Genomic DNA, 18,414 nt, shown 5'->3' on the forward strand with positions numbered 1-18,414 from the left:
GGTACATATATACAATGGAATATTACTCAGCCATAAAAAGGAACGAAATTGGGTCATTTGTAGAGATGCAGATGGACCTAGTGAGTGTCATACAGAGTGAAGTAAGTCAGAAAGAGAAAAAAATATATCGTATATTAGTGCGTATATGTGGAATCTAGAAAAATGGTATAGATGATCTTATTTGCAAAGCAAAAATAGAGACACAGACGTAGAGAACAAATATATGGATACCAAGGGGGAAGGGGGTGGTGGGAGGAATTGGGAGATTGGGATTGACACATATACACTATTGATACTATGTATAAAATAGACAACTAATGAGAACATATTGTATAGCACAGGGAACTCTACTTAATGCACTGTCATGACCTAAATGGGAAGAAAATCCAAAAAAAGAGGGGATGTATGTATATGTATAGCTGATTCACGTTGCTGTACAGTAGAAACTAACATAACATTGTAAAGCAACTATACTCCAATAAAAATTAATTTAAAAAAATAAAATAACGTTAATAGTAGGTTTTTTTGTAGATTATCATGTGAGGAAGTTCACCTCTATTCCTATTTTTCCGAGAATTTCTGTTGTGAATAAATGTTGAATTTTATCATTTAAAAAAAAAAAAGAAAGAAAGAAATTGTAACTGCCAAGAGGGCCTTAAGGAGATGTGATGACTAAATGTAAAGTGCTACCCTGATGGGATTCTGGAATAGAAAAAGGACATTAGGTAAAAACTAAGGAAATCTGAGACAAAGTATGGACTTCAGTTAATAACGTATCAATATGGATTCATTAATTGTATCAAATGTACCATACTATTACGTTAATAATAGGGGAAAGTGGGTACAAGCTACACAGAACACTGTACTATGTTCAGAATTTTTCTGTAAACCTAAAAATTGTTCACAATATTTCTGTAAAACTCTTCTAAAAAATGAAGTTTATTTAAATTAAAAAAAAAAAACACTGCTTAGGAAAAAATTAAACTAAGAAAATTTGAAAACACAAGAATACACAAGCATACACTCCATTAGCCAGCAGAGCAATGGCATAATCACACCTCATACAGTCTTGGGAAAAGTGCACTGTATGTTCACAAGAGAATGAGAAACAAAGCAAATAACATCAAGTACCACGGCATTACTACAAAAATAATTTCGACCTCACAGATTCTCTGAAAAGATCTTGAGTTCCATAGTCCTAGGAACACAGTCCGAAAATCTCCAAGCATAATGGAAATACAAAAGATTTCTGGCTTGGAATTCTACTGATATACTGTGTAGACCACTGGCTATTTCTTTTACTTTTTCAAAGCTAACCCTTTCTCTAATTTAGCTCCCCAAACTTATTAAAGAGTCCCATTATATACCTGCAAAATGTTTATATTATATTATTCAAGCCTCTAATAGAATCAAGAACAACTTTTAACAAGTACAAAAAAAAAAAAAGAAGGTACAATAAGAATCTAAGTGCTCAAACAATAGGAAATACTGAGTGATATTTTCCCACTTGGGAAGTTCAAACATTACAAATATTTAAGTACTGCTGTTAATTTATACTCCTATTGAATTAACAGATCTAAGCAACAATCATCAATGGCCACTATTATCACAAGAAGAGAGAAAATCAGACATTATGTGCCTCCTGATGGTAATACAGAACACCATCAATGAAGTATTCTTGTCATAAAAAATTGAACCTGAATCTGAGCAAGCCTCAGATTAGAAGTTTCTACTGACCAATTTGCAAGAAATATAAGTAACTGAAGAACACATTAAACAATCACCATGGGGGCAAATCCAGATTGTGGGAAATGCTACAGGACAAATTAACCTTATTTCCTCAATAAATTGAAAAGGAAAATTAAAAATTGAAAAGGAAAAATCAAAAGAAGATACAGGAGAGACTTAAAAGATTAAAAAAGACTTAAGTGACTTACAAACCAAGTCCAACACAAAGACAATAAAAAGAAATTTACAAGACAATTAAGGACGTTTAAGCAATGACTAGTTATTTGACTATATTAACGAATTACTCATTTTTAGAGTAATAATGATATTTACGGTTAAAGTTTTAAAGAAAAGTCTTTATATTTTAGAGATATATACTGAAATACTTATGAATAAAATGATGTATATGGGATTTTCTCAAAAAAATATGGGGTGGGGGCTTCCCTGGTGGCGCAGTGGTTGAGAATCCGCCTGCCGGTGCAGGGGGCACGGGTTCGAGCCCTGGTCCCGGAGGATCCCACATGCCGCGGAACAACTGGGCCTGTGCATCACAGCTGCTGAGCCTGCGCTCTAGAGCCCACATGCCACAACTACTGAAACCCGCACACCTGGAGCCCCTGCTCGGCAACAAGAGAAGCCACTGCAATGACAAGCCTGCACACCGCAACGAAGACTGGCCCCCGCTCGCTGCAACTAGAGAAAGCCCGCGTGCAGCAATGAAGACCCAATGCAGCCAAAAATAAATAAATAAAATGAATAAATTTATTTAAAAAAAAAAATATGGGGTGGGAAGGCAGGAGTATACATGAAACAAGACTGACCTGAGGTGATAATGCTGAAGATGGGTGATGGGTACATGAGAATTCATTATACTAGTTCATCTTATTTATAAAAACATATTTGAAATTTTATATAATAAAGACTTCAATAAGGATATCTATTAACATTCTTGAATGTGTAATTAATGTAAACTGTTACAGTTAGCAAGCAGCTATTAGGAAGATGAAGTTATTTTAATATAAAAGACAATAAGTATGTAGGTAATAAATTGGTAACTAAAATTTCTAGTTATTTTATTATTTTACATAAGAAGATCTCTGCAACCTAAGAATTTACATAATTTAGGACCTTAATCTAACTGGCAACTCCCCAGGTGAGTTGCCCCAGAAGACTACCCAATTTTGGATTATTTGGCAACAGGACCCACTTCTCTAGACTGGGATGCACCAGAGGTTAGTACAATGACTGTGGTAGGCAGAATAATGGCCTCCCAAAGATGTCCACATCCCAATCCCTGCAACCTGTGAATGTTACCTTACTTGATACAAGGGACTCTGCAGAAGTGATTAAGTTAAAAATCTTGAGACAGGGCAGTTATTCTGGATTATCTGAGTGGGCCCAAAGTAATCACAAGGGTCCTTATAAGAAGGAAGCAAGAAGGTGAGTGAGCAGTAGATGTGACAACAAATGCCAGAGGTTGAAGTAATAGGAGGAAGTAGCCATGAGCCAATGAAAGATTGCAACCTCTAGACACTGATAAAAAGGAATGAATTCTCCCATAAGAGCCTCCAGAATGAACACAACACCTTGCTTTTAGACTTCTGATATCCAGAACTGTAAGATAATAAATTTCTGTTGTTTTAAGCCACTAAATTTGTGGTAACTTGTAGCAACAAGGAAACTAGCATAATGACCAATGGTAAAATTTAATAGAAAAGTCTACCTTAGCTTAGCTCAAGTATAATGACTTGAGCTGCCTTTTGAGAAACTGAGTTACCTATAAACTACATGTGTTCATGCTGAGGCTGGATGACCTGCTGTCAGGGGATACTGTAGGTAGAATTCTTACGTTAGTCAGATTGCTAGACTAAATAATCCCTAAGTTTCCCACAAAGACTAGGGGAAAAAGTAGCCACGGGACTCAGAGGTTTGCAAAAGGCTCTGCTGGTAGCATAATCTTTGTTAAAGATGAAAAGGCCTCTACTAGGCAATCCTGAAGTATACAGCATTAGCCAAACACTTAGCAGGCAGGTCTCAAAGGATATTCAAATATTAGATGAGCATATGTACCAAATTTGTTGACCCATTTATAATAGATGAGATAAGAAACTTCACAGCCCTTCTCCATCCATTCCCACTTTAGGGTGGGGAAGGGGTATCTAATAAGAACAACCAAGTGCCATTGTGCAAGAATACTTTAAGAGGATTAGTAATTGGCATATAGATAATTTATCATTGAACGTGAATGCATAAATGTCTTAAAGGTCAGTTATTGAGAAACCGTACACCAAAAATACTGTCCTTATAAATATGCTATCACTAAAAACATATAATATACTAAGTCAATAATGATAATGATGAAGCTAAACTAATAGTACAGTTAACCCTTGAACAATGAGGGTCTGAACTGCACAGGTTCACTTATAGGTGGATTTTTTTCAATAGTAAATACTACAGTGCTATACACAGATCAGTGGTTGGTTGAATTGCGCATACCGAGGAACCACAGCTCTGCATCGAGGGTCAGAGACTCTATCCCACCCCACTCCCACTAATCATTCAATGGTCAACTATATTTAAACAAGAGAATAAAAATAGCAACATTTAAAATCTGTGACCCGCTTTGATGTTACCAAAAATTAGGCAATTCCATTAATTTACATGCCTATATACACAAGCTGTATGATGTTGTCAAATGCTATATATAGTAGCCATACTTCTTAGAATATGATTTAAATAATAAATAATATTTATTATAAATAATAAATATGATTTAAAGCTCTCAGTAAACTCTAGTAACATATCAATTTTACTTGACGAGCACTAAATCACAGTAATCATGAAAAATTCACCTAGTAAGTATGTAAAAATCAAAGTTTCAGGAAGTCGGGTCATCTCTAGGCCCATCAAGAAGATACTCATTTACTACATTCTGAGAATTACTGAACTAAATCACCTTTGCAGTTCCTTGCATTTCACAAGGCATCTGATTCGAAGTACCCAATTTAAATTAGAATCTTAAGCAAGAGTTCCTCAATTAAGAGTCCCTTATAATACTAAAAAGATTTATACATATTTTTAAAATTTTTATTATCTTCTAAAAAGTCAGTTATATAATCAATTTTTAATACAACAGAAGATTTTGACCTCTAATAGACTTCATAAAGTAGTTTCCTCTGGTAACAGAAATAATTTATAAGATATTCAAAAGATATGACTTTCCTTAAGGTAAGGAACATATTCAATTTTTTTTTTTAATCTAAAGGTATATTTCACTTATTTAGTTTACCTCAATCTATCAATAAAAATTTGACCCCTACACTTAAAGGATTTCTTAGTAGTTAATTTCCAAAGTGATATGAGTTCTGGACTTTTACAAAGTTTTTTAAGACATATATTAAATGTACACTTGTGTTCTGAAGTATATTAGTACAGTATAAAAATTCAATTCATATTTTTCAGTATTTACTACCTAAGACAAACAACACTACCACAAAAACAGAACTAAACACAACTGGAATAATAAATGAGCAAATGAATTTTTTAAAAGATAGAAAGCATAATCTCATATAAAAGAAGAAAACTGAATAAATGGACACGAAAGTCAATTGAGTCCAAGCTTCCACTACCTCACACCAAGACTACCATAGTAGTCTCTTAATGAATATCTTTCTCTCTCACTCCTCTAAATCACCTTATATCCTGCTTCCAGATTCATCTTGTCCACTTTTATAAAAATATTCAATGACATACCACTGTCTACAGAATCAAGTTCAAAATCCCTGGTCTGGCACTCAAAGCCTTCCCTAAGTTTGGTCTCTATCTGCCATGTTGATCATTATTCTTGTAAACAACATTCCCTTCCAATCTACCTTCATCAATTTTTCTACTCATTTTCCCCTGAATAAACCCTGAACAATTAATTCCCTGTTTAACCTTGCCTCTTGCCATCCTCCCTTCCTAGAATGCTCTCCTTGCTCACTCTCAATCCTATGATCCCTATTACCTATGCTATTCAGAGTTTGTGTTCTCTTAAGAAAGCTTCTCTAACTACCCCAGTGTATAGCAACCGCCCAATTGTCACAACTTGTATAACTATGCCTTGTTCATGTTCCTCATTTAACACTTAGTAAGTGCTATTATTGCCTTATCTATCCATCCCTCTATTTAGTCTTCTCAAAAATAAACATAATTCAGACAAACCACATTGTATATCTCTTAGCATCCCCTTCACTGGGCACAGTACTTTGCACAAAGACTGCATTCAAAAAAAGCTTACTAATAATATTCTGAAAACTAGTGCATTGCAATCAGATTTTTTACAACACTGCTACCTCATACTGACATACTGCTTTATATTTTCAAAGAACTTTCTGGTTTCACTAGAGCATATTGTCCCTCTCAAGCAGGAAGGATGAGTATTCTTGCTTATATATTTTTTATTGAAGTAGAATATCTGCCTCAATATTTTAGGTAGCAAAAATGAGATTCAGAGAAAGTGTAAAGCAAAAATTACCCAATAGTGTCGGGCTTTTTTTAATGTGTTTTATTGCTTCTCCTGCCTCTTAACTTTATCTTTTTGGAGAGAAGGCTGAATATTAATAATTATATTAACAATAACAATAGTGGCTTTTATTTATTGGATATTTACAATGTGCACAGATGTGTAAGAGGCATTTTATAGATATATTATCTCAAATAAAACTCAACAACTCTGGGAGGTAGATATTACTATTATCTTTATTTAATAGATGAGGAAAACTGGAAACCCTGAGAATTTAATTAATTATGCAGGTCATACGACTAAGTGACAGAGCTCAGATTTTAACACACAGCCAAATGTCTATGGAGCCCATGTTCTTATCCACCTCTCCTAGATCTAAACAGTAACTAGCTTAGGCCATGCCGTTCAAAGGTGATATTTTATAAATAGATAACTCAAAGGTGGACCTCAAGATTAGTTTCAAATACAGACTATTTCAGTAGTTCAATTTTTGGTATTATTGTCTCTAAAATGAGCTACAATATTTCACAGAAGAATCTTAATGAACAACAAGAAGAAAACTGCTCTTGCTGCTTTTTTTTTTTTTTTAACATCTTTATTGGAGTATAATTGCTTTACAATGGTGTGTTAGTTTCTGCTTTATAACAAAGTGAGTCAGCTATACATATACATATATCCCCATATCCTCTTGCATCTCCCTCCCATCCTCCCTATCCCACCCCTCTAGGTGGTCACAAAGCACCGAGCTGATCTCCCTGTGCTATGGTCTCGCTGCTTTTTAAATAACTTGCTCTAACCTCTCAATATCAACAGAATTTAGAATAAAAAATGATTAAAACTTTATCCATATAGATATTCTGATACAGAATTTAACACTATCTACTTAGATATTTACTCCAAAAGGTACCAATAAATTTTAAGCAATTCTATTCAGAAAGACAGATACATAGTCAACATGTTAGTAGCAAAGGAAAGTATTCAGAGACAGACAGACCAACCTCAGTTCCATCACTTACACTGTGAGCTTTTAGAGAAGATAATTAACCTCCCTGAGCCTATTTCCCTATCTTTAAAAGTGAGGATAAACAAACATCTACCTTTAATGGCTGTTGTGAGGACAGTCTGAAAAAGTATACACTTAGAAAACAGCAGTTGTTATTACTGGTATTTTTACTACCACCAAAAGATTTTAAATATTTTAGCTAAAAAAAACTTAAGAAAGTCCAATAGCATTAAATAAGAAAATATTTACAGTAAAGTAAATATCATGTTCCAACACAAGGCTTAATCTGAACTTTTTTTTCTGAAGATATAGTGAAAACAAAACAACCTACCATCGGTTTTCCATTTAAAATCGCTGTTACAATAATCTTCTTCATAAACCAATTTACATCCATGTCCATTTTATTCTCTATTAACAAGTTATCATTTTAAAGTTTAACTTTTCTTTGACCATTAAAGAAACAAGTTTGAACCAGAAATTCAAAAAAGGTTGGGACCAAGTTAACACAAGTAAACAAAACTGCATTTTGCTATCAATCATTAGACTGATTCTACATTTGAGCCTGAACAAAGGACATTCACTAAATTAAAATTCAGAAACACCTCAATTTAGTAGTGACTCTCAACTTCATAGCAGTATGAAAGACAGAAAAGTTGTCCTCTGCATTATTCCAATAATGTAAATTTGTCAAATAATCTACCACCTAACAAATCATAGAGCTATCACCTGGCTACATTTTACCCACTGGCACCTTTACTTTAGGTAATACAAACATCCCTAATAGTCTATAAATCAATATTTAATGGAATCTTTAAAAAAGGAGAATTGAAAATGAAATGATCCTAGAGCAAAATGTTTTTGTACAGTGACAAATCATCATTTAATCCACACCCTACTGGTGAATTTTTTTTTTTTTTTAACTTATTGGATAAGGTACACTTAACCAGTACCCCCACCTATTTGTTTTAATTTCAGAATACAATTCAATCACAACACAAGGCAGCAATATTTATTAAATTGTTATACTTTTATATAAAGAATATATGTGGCCACTGCTCTTAATTCTGAATTATTTTAACTGTTTCATTCTATCTACAGCTGCACATGATGTGAGATTTACAGGCATTTAATTTCCTTAACTGTTAACAACCTCTTGATTTCAGTAAGGCAAAAAGTTTCTTGAGGAAAACAAACACAAACTTACATCAGTATGTCTTACACTATATGGCTGGGAAAGCAAGGGAAAAGAGGTAGGAGATAAGGCAGAAATAGCAGAAAACTGGGTTATGCCCTAACAAGCTTTAAACTATCTGTAATTTTCGTATCAACAGAGGAATTAAAGTATTATTTTAAAATACTTTTTTAAAAGTTTGTTTTAAATACATTTTTAAAATAAAATGATGGCTTACATCAAACACTTTCCAGCTGTAGATGGTAGTACCTTATTATGCTGTATTTGAACCACTCACCAAAGTTCGGTCAGGTTCTCCATCTGCCAAACCAGCCTCCATAGTGAAAGAAGATAGGTTTACACTTCTCTTTCCATTAATATTTAGTCATCCTGTAAATCCTAGAAGAAGAAAATCATATGTATTAGTTCTGGTATAAAACTGTGATAAGTGGGAAATAAAGCATTAAGTATATAAGGAGAGAGACATCATTTTAGGCTAAGGTTATTGGGAAATCCAATAATGGAAAAAAAAACCAAACAGATTTTGCCATGTACCTTGAAGAATGGTAAAAGTTCAGCAAAAATGAAAGAAAGTATTCCAAGTGAAGAGGAACAGCAAGAGCAAGGTTAAAGATATGAGACTGTTCAAAATTTGAAAAGATGACTGAATCTACTTATAACTAAGGAAATAAAATTATATTTTTTTTCATTATTACATTGGCAAAAACTAAAAAGTGGGCTACCATCCAGTGTTGGTGAGAACATAGGAAAATAGATGTTCTCATGTACTTTTGTGATAAGAATATAAATCAGAACAATTGGGGAGAGGACAATTTAAAATATATATGCTTTAATCCAGCAATTTCAAGGCTAGGAATTATTCCACAAATATATTATACAAATGCACAAAGACATAAATAAACACATCCAACAAAGTAATAGGTGAGAAAAACTGGAACTAGCCTTAATGTCAATCATTAGGAGCTTGCTTAAATTATACTACATACATACAATTGAATAGCACGCTGCAATTTTTAAAAATGAGTTAATATCTGTATATACTAAACTAGAAAGAAGACCACAACACATTAGGTGGAAAAAACAAAATGATAGAACATAATATATAAAATACTCTTTTTGTTTCTAAATTTTTCATTTTTACAATGAACATGTATTACTTTTATACTTCTTTTTATTTTGAAAAGTCTTAGAAGTAGGTCTTCATCACTTTTCTTTTGAGCTTTTTAACTAACAAAGCCTCCAAGATGAACTCCTACAGTAATTATATATATTCAGAAGTCTCTAATAATCTCTCTAATAATTCTTCCTTACAACAGCTAACAAAATTAAAACCAAGAAATAGGTAGACTTCTAGTCATTTCCTGGAGTTCCAAATCATTTTCTTGTTTTTGCAAGTGTAAAAGGCTGCACTGAAATATAAATACAGGATGACCCATCCTGTGGATACGAGTCAGCCTCTTTCCCCAGCCAATCCTGCCATTGTCCATGGGCTCATGAACAAAGTAGCCACCATGGTAGGGATGCAGGTTATGCATGGGTTCAGCAACATGGACCTCCACTCACCAAGACCAACCTGGCTACTGCCACTGCTGAGTGCCAAATCTGCCAGCAGCAGAGACCAACACTGAGTCCCCAGTAGGACACTATTCCCTGAGGTGATCAGCCAGCTACCTGGTGACAGGTTGATCACACTGGACTGCTTCTATCATGGAAGAGGTAGTACTTGATTCTTACTGAATAGATACTTAGTCTGTATACAGATTTGCCTTCCCTGCACAAAATGCTTCTGCCAAAACTACTATCCGTGGACTTACAGAATGCCTTCTCTATCCCTACTATTGTTCTACAAAGCACTGCTGCTGATCAAGGAACTCATTTCACAGCAAAAAAAAAAAAAAAAAAAAAAGTGTGGCAATGGGCTAGTGAATTCGCTAGTCTTACCATAATCCCTATCATCCTGAAACAGCTGGCTTGATAGAACCATGGAATGGCCTTTTGAGGACTCAGTGAGAGCACCAGCCAGGTGGCAATACCTTGAGCGAGGATCTCCAAAAGGCTGTATATGCTCTGAATGTCTGATATATGGTGCTGTTTCTTGCATAGCCAAGATTCACAGGTTAGGACTCAGAGGAAGGAAATGGAAGTGGTACCACTGACTATTTATTGACCCACAAGCAAATATTTTTGTTTATTTATTTTTATTGAAGTATAGTTGATTTACAATGTTGTGTTAGTTTCTGGTGTACAGCAAAGTGATTCAGTTATACATATATATATACATATTCTTTTCCCTTATGGTTTATTACAGGATATTGAATATAGTTCCCTGTGCTATATACAGTAGGACCTTGTTGTTTATCTATGTTATATATAGTAGTTTGTATCTGCTAACTCCAAACTCCTAATTTATCCCTCCCCCACCCCCTTTTCCCTTTGGTAACCGTAAATTTGTTTTCTATATCTGCGAGTCTGTTTCTGTTTCTTAAATAAGTTCATTTGTGTCATATTTTAGATTCTACATATAGGTGGTATCATAAAGTATTTGTGTTTCTTTTTCTGACTTACTTCACTTAATATGATAATTTCTAGGTCCATCCATGTTGCTGCAAATGGCACTATTTCATTTTTTTTACGGCTAAGTAGTGTTCCATTGTGTATATATACCACATCTTCTTTACCCATTCATCCGTCAATGGACATTTAGACTGCTTCCATGTCTTGGCTGTTGTAAATTGTAATTAGAGTTTTCTCTGGATATGTGCCCAGGAATGGGATTGCTGGATCATACAGCAACTCTATTATTAGTTTTTTAAGGAACCTCCATACTGTTTTCCATAGTGGCTGCACCAATTTACATTCCCATCAACTGTGCAGGAGGGTTCCCTTTTCTCCACACACTCTCCAGCATTTCTTATTTGTAGACTTTTAAATGATGGCCATTCTGACCAGTGTGAAGTGGTACCTCACTGTAGTTTTGATTTGCATTTCTCATACTTAGCGATGTTGAGCATCTTCTCATGTGCCTATTGGCCATCTGTATGCCTTCTTTGGAGAAATGTCTATTTAGGTCTTCTGTCCATTTTTTGATTTGGTTGGTTTTTTGTTATTGAGTTGTCATGAGCTGTTTGTATATTTTGGAAAGTAAGCCCTTGTTGGTCACATTGTTCACAAATATTTTCTCCCAGTCCATATGTTGTCTTTTCATTTTGGTTATGGTTTCCTTTGCTGTGCAAAAGCTTACAAGTTTGATTAGGTGCCAGTTGTTTATTTTTGCTTTTATTTATATTGTCTTGGGAGAGTGACCTAAGAAAACATTGGTACAATTTATGTCAGAGAATGTTTTGCCTGTGTTCTCTTCTGGGAGTTTTATGGTGTCATGTCTTACATTGACGTCTTTAAGCTATTTTGAGTTTATTTTTGTGTATGGTGTGAGAATGTGTTCTAACTTCATTGATTTACATGCAGCAATCCAGCTTTCCCAACACCACTACTAGCAAAAATTTTTGTTTCCTGTCCCCACGACCTTATGCTTTGCTGGTCTAGAGATCTTAGTTCCAAAGGGAGGAATGCTTCCACCTGGAGACACAACAGTGATTCCACTGAACTGGAAGTTAAGCCTGCCACCTGGCCACTTTAAGCTCCCCATGCCTCAGAATCAGTAGGTAAAGAAAGAACTTACTGTGCTGGCTTAGGTAATTGATTCTAATTACCAAGGGGAAATTGGACTACTATTCCACAATGGTGGTAAGAAAGAAAATGTCTGGTTATCGGAGATCCCTAAGAGCATCTCTTAGGACTACCATGCCTTATGATTATATTCAATGGAAAACTACAATAGCCCAACCAAGGCAGGACTACTACTGACTCAAACCCTTCAGAAACAAAAGTTTGGGTCACTCCACCAGGTAAAGAAAGAACTATGGCTATCTGAGGTGCTTGCTGACGTTAAAGGGAATACAAAATGGGTAGTGGAAGAAGGCATTTATAAATACCAGCTACCACTACATGACCAGTTAGAGAAATGAGAATTATAATTAGTTACGAGTATTTTTTTCCTAATTTTGTTATGAATATGTTTCTGTGTGTATGCATCAAATAACTGTTTTCTTCCCTCTCTTATCTCCTTGTCATATAACATAAGATACACTGACTTTACATTATAGTATTTAAGTACTGTTAAATATTTAAGTTATAGGATATCAAGGAGAGTGAACATCACCCAAGGACTTTGCAAGCCTGCCCTGCAATTTCAGGCTTGCCAGCCCCCACAATCACGGGAGCCAATTCCTTAAAATAAAGCCACTCTCTCTTCCCCTCTCTCTTTCTGTATACACGTATATCCTATTGGTTCTGTTTCTCTGGAGAACCCTGACAAATACAATATGTATGTGTGCATTCATATCTTATCCATATAAATATAGATATATTTATCTCATCATTCATTCTCACCACCTTCTGTGCTCTCCTTTGTATCTTCTTTATCACAAAAGCTAAAAGTATGAGAACTCCATTTTGCAAATATCTTTGCCCCTGGAATTCTGTATGTGATTTACATTCAGCAAATGCAATGCATCTGCACAATATTTGGAAGGCAGAAGAGAGACAGAAACAAGGTCATTTTTCTTCTGAATGCAGTAGACACCTGGACTTTAACAGACATGAGGTTTTACAGTTATCACCAAATGCTCCCCTGCCAGTTCCCTATGTTGGTACTACCAGGCAGCCATAATCAGCAGCAGCAATGACTAATCTGAAAGCTGAGAACAGCCTTCCAGGCTCTATACCTCCAGCTTTTCCAAAAAATTTTAAGAATCTAATTCCCCTTACTAATTTCCCTTTTGCTGTAAGTACCTATAGTGATTTGTTTTCCTCAATGAACCTGGCCTGACAAATTTTTTAAAAACTAATTATTTAAAATATATTGTACATTAGACAGTAATCAGTGCTGAGAAGAAAAAATTAGGAAGCGAGCAATTATATATGTCACAGTAGTAGGGAGAATTTTAGATAGGAATGACTGAGTCAAGATCTCAGTAACATGAGGGGGTGAGTTGCTCAAGTATCTAGAAGACCCTCCCAGGCAGAACAGGAAACAGCAAGCACAAAGACCCTAAGGCAGGAGTATGCGGCATGTTTAAAGAACAGCAAGGAGACTAATATGGCAAGTGGAATAAGGAAGAGAGCAGTTAGCAATGAGAACAGGGAGATAACTATGTTCCAAATCATAGAGAGCCTAATAGGACAGAAGGAGTTTGACTTACACTCTGAATGAGATGGGAAGCTATCTGCAGAAAGGAGAGCAAAGAAATAACAGAATCTAACTTATGCAGGACCACTCTGGCTGCTGGCTGAGAATAGATTACAAATTGGAAGACCATTGCTATAATCCAGGCAAGAGACCATGGTGGCTTGTGCCAGAACAGTAGCAAGAGATGTGGTGAATAGTATCAAATTCTTTAAATACTTTGAATATAGAGTCAAAAGGATTTGTTGATGAACCAGATGTAGGGTGTGAATTTAAAGAGGAGGGGGGGTAGGGCTTAGGAGGTCTGTGCCCTGAGCAACTGGAAGAATGAAACTGCCAATAAAAGATATGGAGTACATTATGGAAAGACTTGAAGAGGAAAGAGATGAATATCAGGAGCTCCTTTTGGATATATTCACTTTGAGATGCCAGTTAGACATCTGAATAGAGATATCAAGTAGACAGTTGGACCTACGGATGTGAGGTTGAGGAGCAGCAGTCAGGCTAGAAATGTAAGCTGAGAGTCAGCATATAGATGCAATTTAAAACCTAAGACTAGATGAGATTTCCTTGGGAATCAGTGTAGACAGAAAAGAGGACTGAGTTCAGAGCCCTGGGGTAGTCAATATCAAAGAATCAAAATTTATAGAATAAATGAATAAATCCCAATTTTTGCTTTTCAATTTTCAGGTCTACTCAACATAATTACCTTATGTAAAGACAAAATTACTCTATATAAAAAGCAATCTTGAGAAAGAAGAACAAAGCTGAAGGTATAATGCTCCCTGACTTCAGACTATACTGCAAATCTATAGTAGTCAAAACAGTATGGTACCGGCACAAAACAAACACATAGATCAATGGAACAGAACAGGGAGCCCATAAATAAACCCACTCAACCATGGTCAATTAATCAACAAAGGAGGTGAGAATATACAATGGGGAAAAGACAACCTCTTCAGTAAGTGGTGCTGGGAACATGACAGCTACATGTAAAGGAATAAAATCAGAACATTTCCTCACACCATATACAAAAATAATTAAAATCAAAATGTATTAAAGACCCAAATGTTAGACCAGAAAACATAAATCTCCTAGAAGAAAACACAGGCAGAACACTCTTTGACATAAATCGTAGCAATATTTTTTGGACCTGTCTCCTAAGGCAAAGGAAACAAAAGCAAAAATAAACAAATGGGACCTAATTAAACTTAAAAGCCTTTTGCACAGCAAAGAAAACCACTGACAAAATGAAAAGACAACCTACTGAAAGGGAGAAAATATTTGCAAATGGGGTTAATCAGTAAGGGGTTAATAAGCTCGTACAACTCAATGTCACAAAAAGTAAAATAATACTACCCAATTAAAAACTGAGCAGAAGACCTGAATAGACATTTTTCCAAAGAAGACATACAGATGGCCAACTGGCACATGAAAATATGCTCAACATTGCAAATCATCAGAGAAATGTAAATCAAAACCACAAGGTATCACCTCACAATCTGTCAGAATGGCTATTATCAAAAAGACCACAAGTAACAAATGCTGGTGAGAATGTGGAGAAAAGGGAATTCTTTTACACTACATGTAAAAGAATTCCAACTAATGGTGGGAACATAAATTGGTGCAGCCACTAAGTAAAACAGTATGCAGGTTCCTCAAAAAACTAAAAATAGAACTACCATACGATCCAGCAATTGCACTCTGGTATACGTCCAAAGAAAACAAAAACACTAATTTGAAAAGATACATGCACCCCCATGTTCACGGCAGCATTATTTACAATAGCCAAGATATGGAAGCAACCTAAGTATCCATCAACAGATGGATATGGTATATATACATACAATGGAATACTACTCAGCCACAAAAAAAGAATGAAATTTTGCCCTTTGCAGCAACATGAATGGACCTGGAGGGTATTATGCTCAGTGAAATAAGTAAACAGAGAAAGACAAATACTCTATGTTATCACTTATTGTGGAACCTAAAAAATAAAACAAACAAATGAACACAACAAAACAGAAACAGACTCACAGATATAGAGAACAAACTAGTGGTTACCAGTAGAGAAATGGAAATGGGAGGGGTAAGATAGGGATAGGGAATTAAGAGGTACAAACTACTATGCATAAAATAAGCTACAAGGATATATTGCACAGCACAGGGAATATAGCCAATATATTATAATGACTTTAAATGGAGCATAAGCTATAAAAGTTTTGAATCACTATGTTGTACCCCTGAAACTAATATAATATTGTAAATCAACTACATTTCAATGAAAAAAATTTTAAATAAAATATACAATGACAAAAAAGGAAATTTCAAGTATAAAAAAAGTCCAAACACCCTAAAAAAAAAATTCAGCACTGAATATGATAACAGTAGTTTTTCTGTAGTTATCTTCATCAAATTAAGAAACTTCCCTTCTATTATAATTTTCATGAAAAGTTTAATTTATATTTTTAATGCCTGGGCACTAGTTTTTGTTAAGTACATTTACGACTCTATTGAAATGAATGCATGTATTTTTTCCTTTGCTATCTTTATGTGATTATATTGCTTGATTTACTGAATATTAAGCCTTTCTTGCATTTCTGGAATAAATCACACTGGAACATGGAAGAAAAAAGCAAAGAAGACTCACACATACACACACAGTAAAAATCAAATCATAACATGACTGAAAAAAGGGAGCAGTCCTCAAAAAACTCAAAATAGAACAACCAGGGCTTCCCTGGTGGTGCAGTGCTTAAGAATCCACCTGCCAATGAAGGAGATATGGGTTCGAGCCCTGGTCCAGGAAGATCCCACATGCCACGGAGCAACTAAGCCTGTGCACCACAACTGCTGAAGCCTGCGCTCTAGAGCCTGCGAACCACAACTATTGAGCCCATGTGCCACAACTACTGAAGCAGGCCTAGAGCCCGTGCTCTGCAGCAAGAGAAGCCACCTCAATGAGAAGCCTGCGCACCGCAACGAAGAGTAGCCCCTGCTCGCCGTTAACTAGAGAAGCCGCGCGCAGCAACGAAGACCCAACACAGCCATAAATAAATAAATAAATAAATAAATAAATAAATAAATAAAATTTATTAAAAGAAAAAAATAGAACAACCATATGATCTAGCAATTCCACTCCTTGGAAAATATCTGGAAAAAAATAAAAATGCTAATTCAAAAAGATACATGCACCCCAATGTTCATAGCAGCACTATTTACAATAGCCAAGATATTGCACTTGGGAGCAACCCAAGTGCCCATCAACAGATGACTAGATTAAGAATATGTGTGTGGTGTGTGTGTGTATATATATATATATATATATATATATATATATACACACATATATATACAATGGTGGTATGTGTATATATATATGTGTGTGTTTACATGCAACGGAATATTACTCAGCTATAAAAAGGATGAAATTCTGCTCTTTGCAGCAACATGGATGGACCTAGAGAATATCATGCTTATTGAAATGTCAGAAAGAGAAAGACATATAATGTGTGATATCACTTACATGTGGAATCTGAAAAAGAATACAAGTAAATGTTTATCCAAAACAGTAGCAGACTCACAGATATAGAAAACAAACTTGTGGTTACCAAAGGGGAAAGAGAAGGGAGAAGGGACAAATTAGGGGTATGGGATTAACAGATAGAAACTACTATGTAGATACGCAACAGGATATACTGAATAGCATAGGGAATTACAGCCATTATCTTGTAATAACCTATAATGGAGTACAATCTGTAAAAATACTGAATCACTATGTTCTATACCTGAACATAATATTATAAATCAACTATACTTCAAATAATAATAATAATAAATTAAAAATTAAAAAGGGAGCAGGAAAAGAAAGATAAGTGCCCTAAATTCCTCACTGTTGAAAAAAGGGAGTTAAGATAAGAGACACTACTAACATATCAAGAAACAAGTTTTTAGTATTTCTTTGAAATCAAACACTAGAACTAAAAATGTGTAACAAAAAATCCTAGAGGGAGAGGGTGATTGACTGGAAGCTTAAGGTATAAGCATACTAATTTCCCCGTCTTTCAGAGTTTAAAGCTAGAGATGTTTAAATGATAATAAATCTGGGAATAAAAAGGTATATTTTTTAAAGGTAAAACAGTAATTAAACACAGACCTAATGGTGGTAGGCCCTAGGGAGTAGGCTTGAAGAGAAGGAAGGCAGTCTCCTATTTTAACTCCTTTTAAACAGTGTATGTTGCTTCTATAACCAAAAAGAATGTCTAAGTTTTTTGTGAAAGAGTACAGTGCATCACAATCCTGAAGACTCCTTTCTCCAAATTGCCAAGCTAGAGCTAGGCCTGCATCTCAATTTGAACATAATTACTAGTTAAATTCAAAGTTTAAAGAAGACTCTGTTCCCTCTTGTGTTCCTTTGTTATCAGTACTCTAGACATTGTTTAGGGAACTGGCGCCTCACTGTCTATTTACACTTTAACAAAGTTCCTAGAGAAAGAATTTTTATAAAAATCTTCTCTATTTTGGGCTTGAATTGTTATTTCAGTCACAGAAGGAACGAAGGAGCATCTACTAAGTAAGGCTAATGGCTTTAACATATGTCGTTTAACCATAACAACCTCATGATGCTATATTGAATGATGGCTGTCTCAGTTACAAGTTGTATACAATTAGGCTGTGGCTTACTATCTCACAGGATGCCCCAGAAGTTTTTTGTTTTGTTTTCTTAAATGCTTAAGTTATAA

The 18,414-nt window shown here is 35.0% G+C and overlaps 1 protein-coding gene across 4 annotated transcripts in view; it reads right to left on the minus strand.

The window, feature by feature from the left end:
• OSBPL8 (oxysterol binding protein like 8) overlaps positions 1-18,414 on the minus strand; it is a 200,436-nt gene that overhangs the window by 127,006 nt on the left and 55,016 nt on the right. Inside the window, exon 2 of one of the 4 annotated variants that reach the window (XM_068560527.1) lies at positions 8,705-8,805. In XM_068560527.1, coding sequence (XP_068416628.1) covers positions 8,705-8,746 — 42 coding nt within the window. In that variant the 5' untranslated portion in view covers positions 8,747-8,805. Of the gene's footprint in view, positions 1-8,676; positions 8,806-18,414 lie in introns of those variants that run through there. The other 3 variants (XM_068560528.1, XM_068560531.1, XM_068560529.1) reach the window with 3 other exon arrangements.

The sequence above is a fragment of the Eschrichtius robustus genome, chromosome 13, assembly GCF_028021215.1.
Source record: "Eschrichtius robustus isolate mEscRob2 chromosome 13, mEscRob2.pri, whole genome shotgun sequence".
Lineage (NCBI taxonomy): Eukaryota > Metazoa > Chordata > Mammalia > Artiodactyla > Eschrichtiidae > Eschrichtius > Eschrichtius robustus.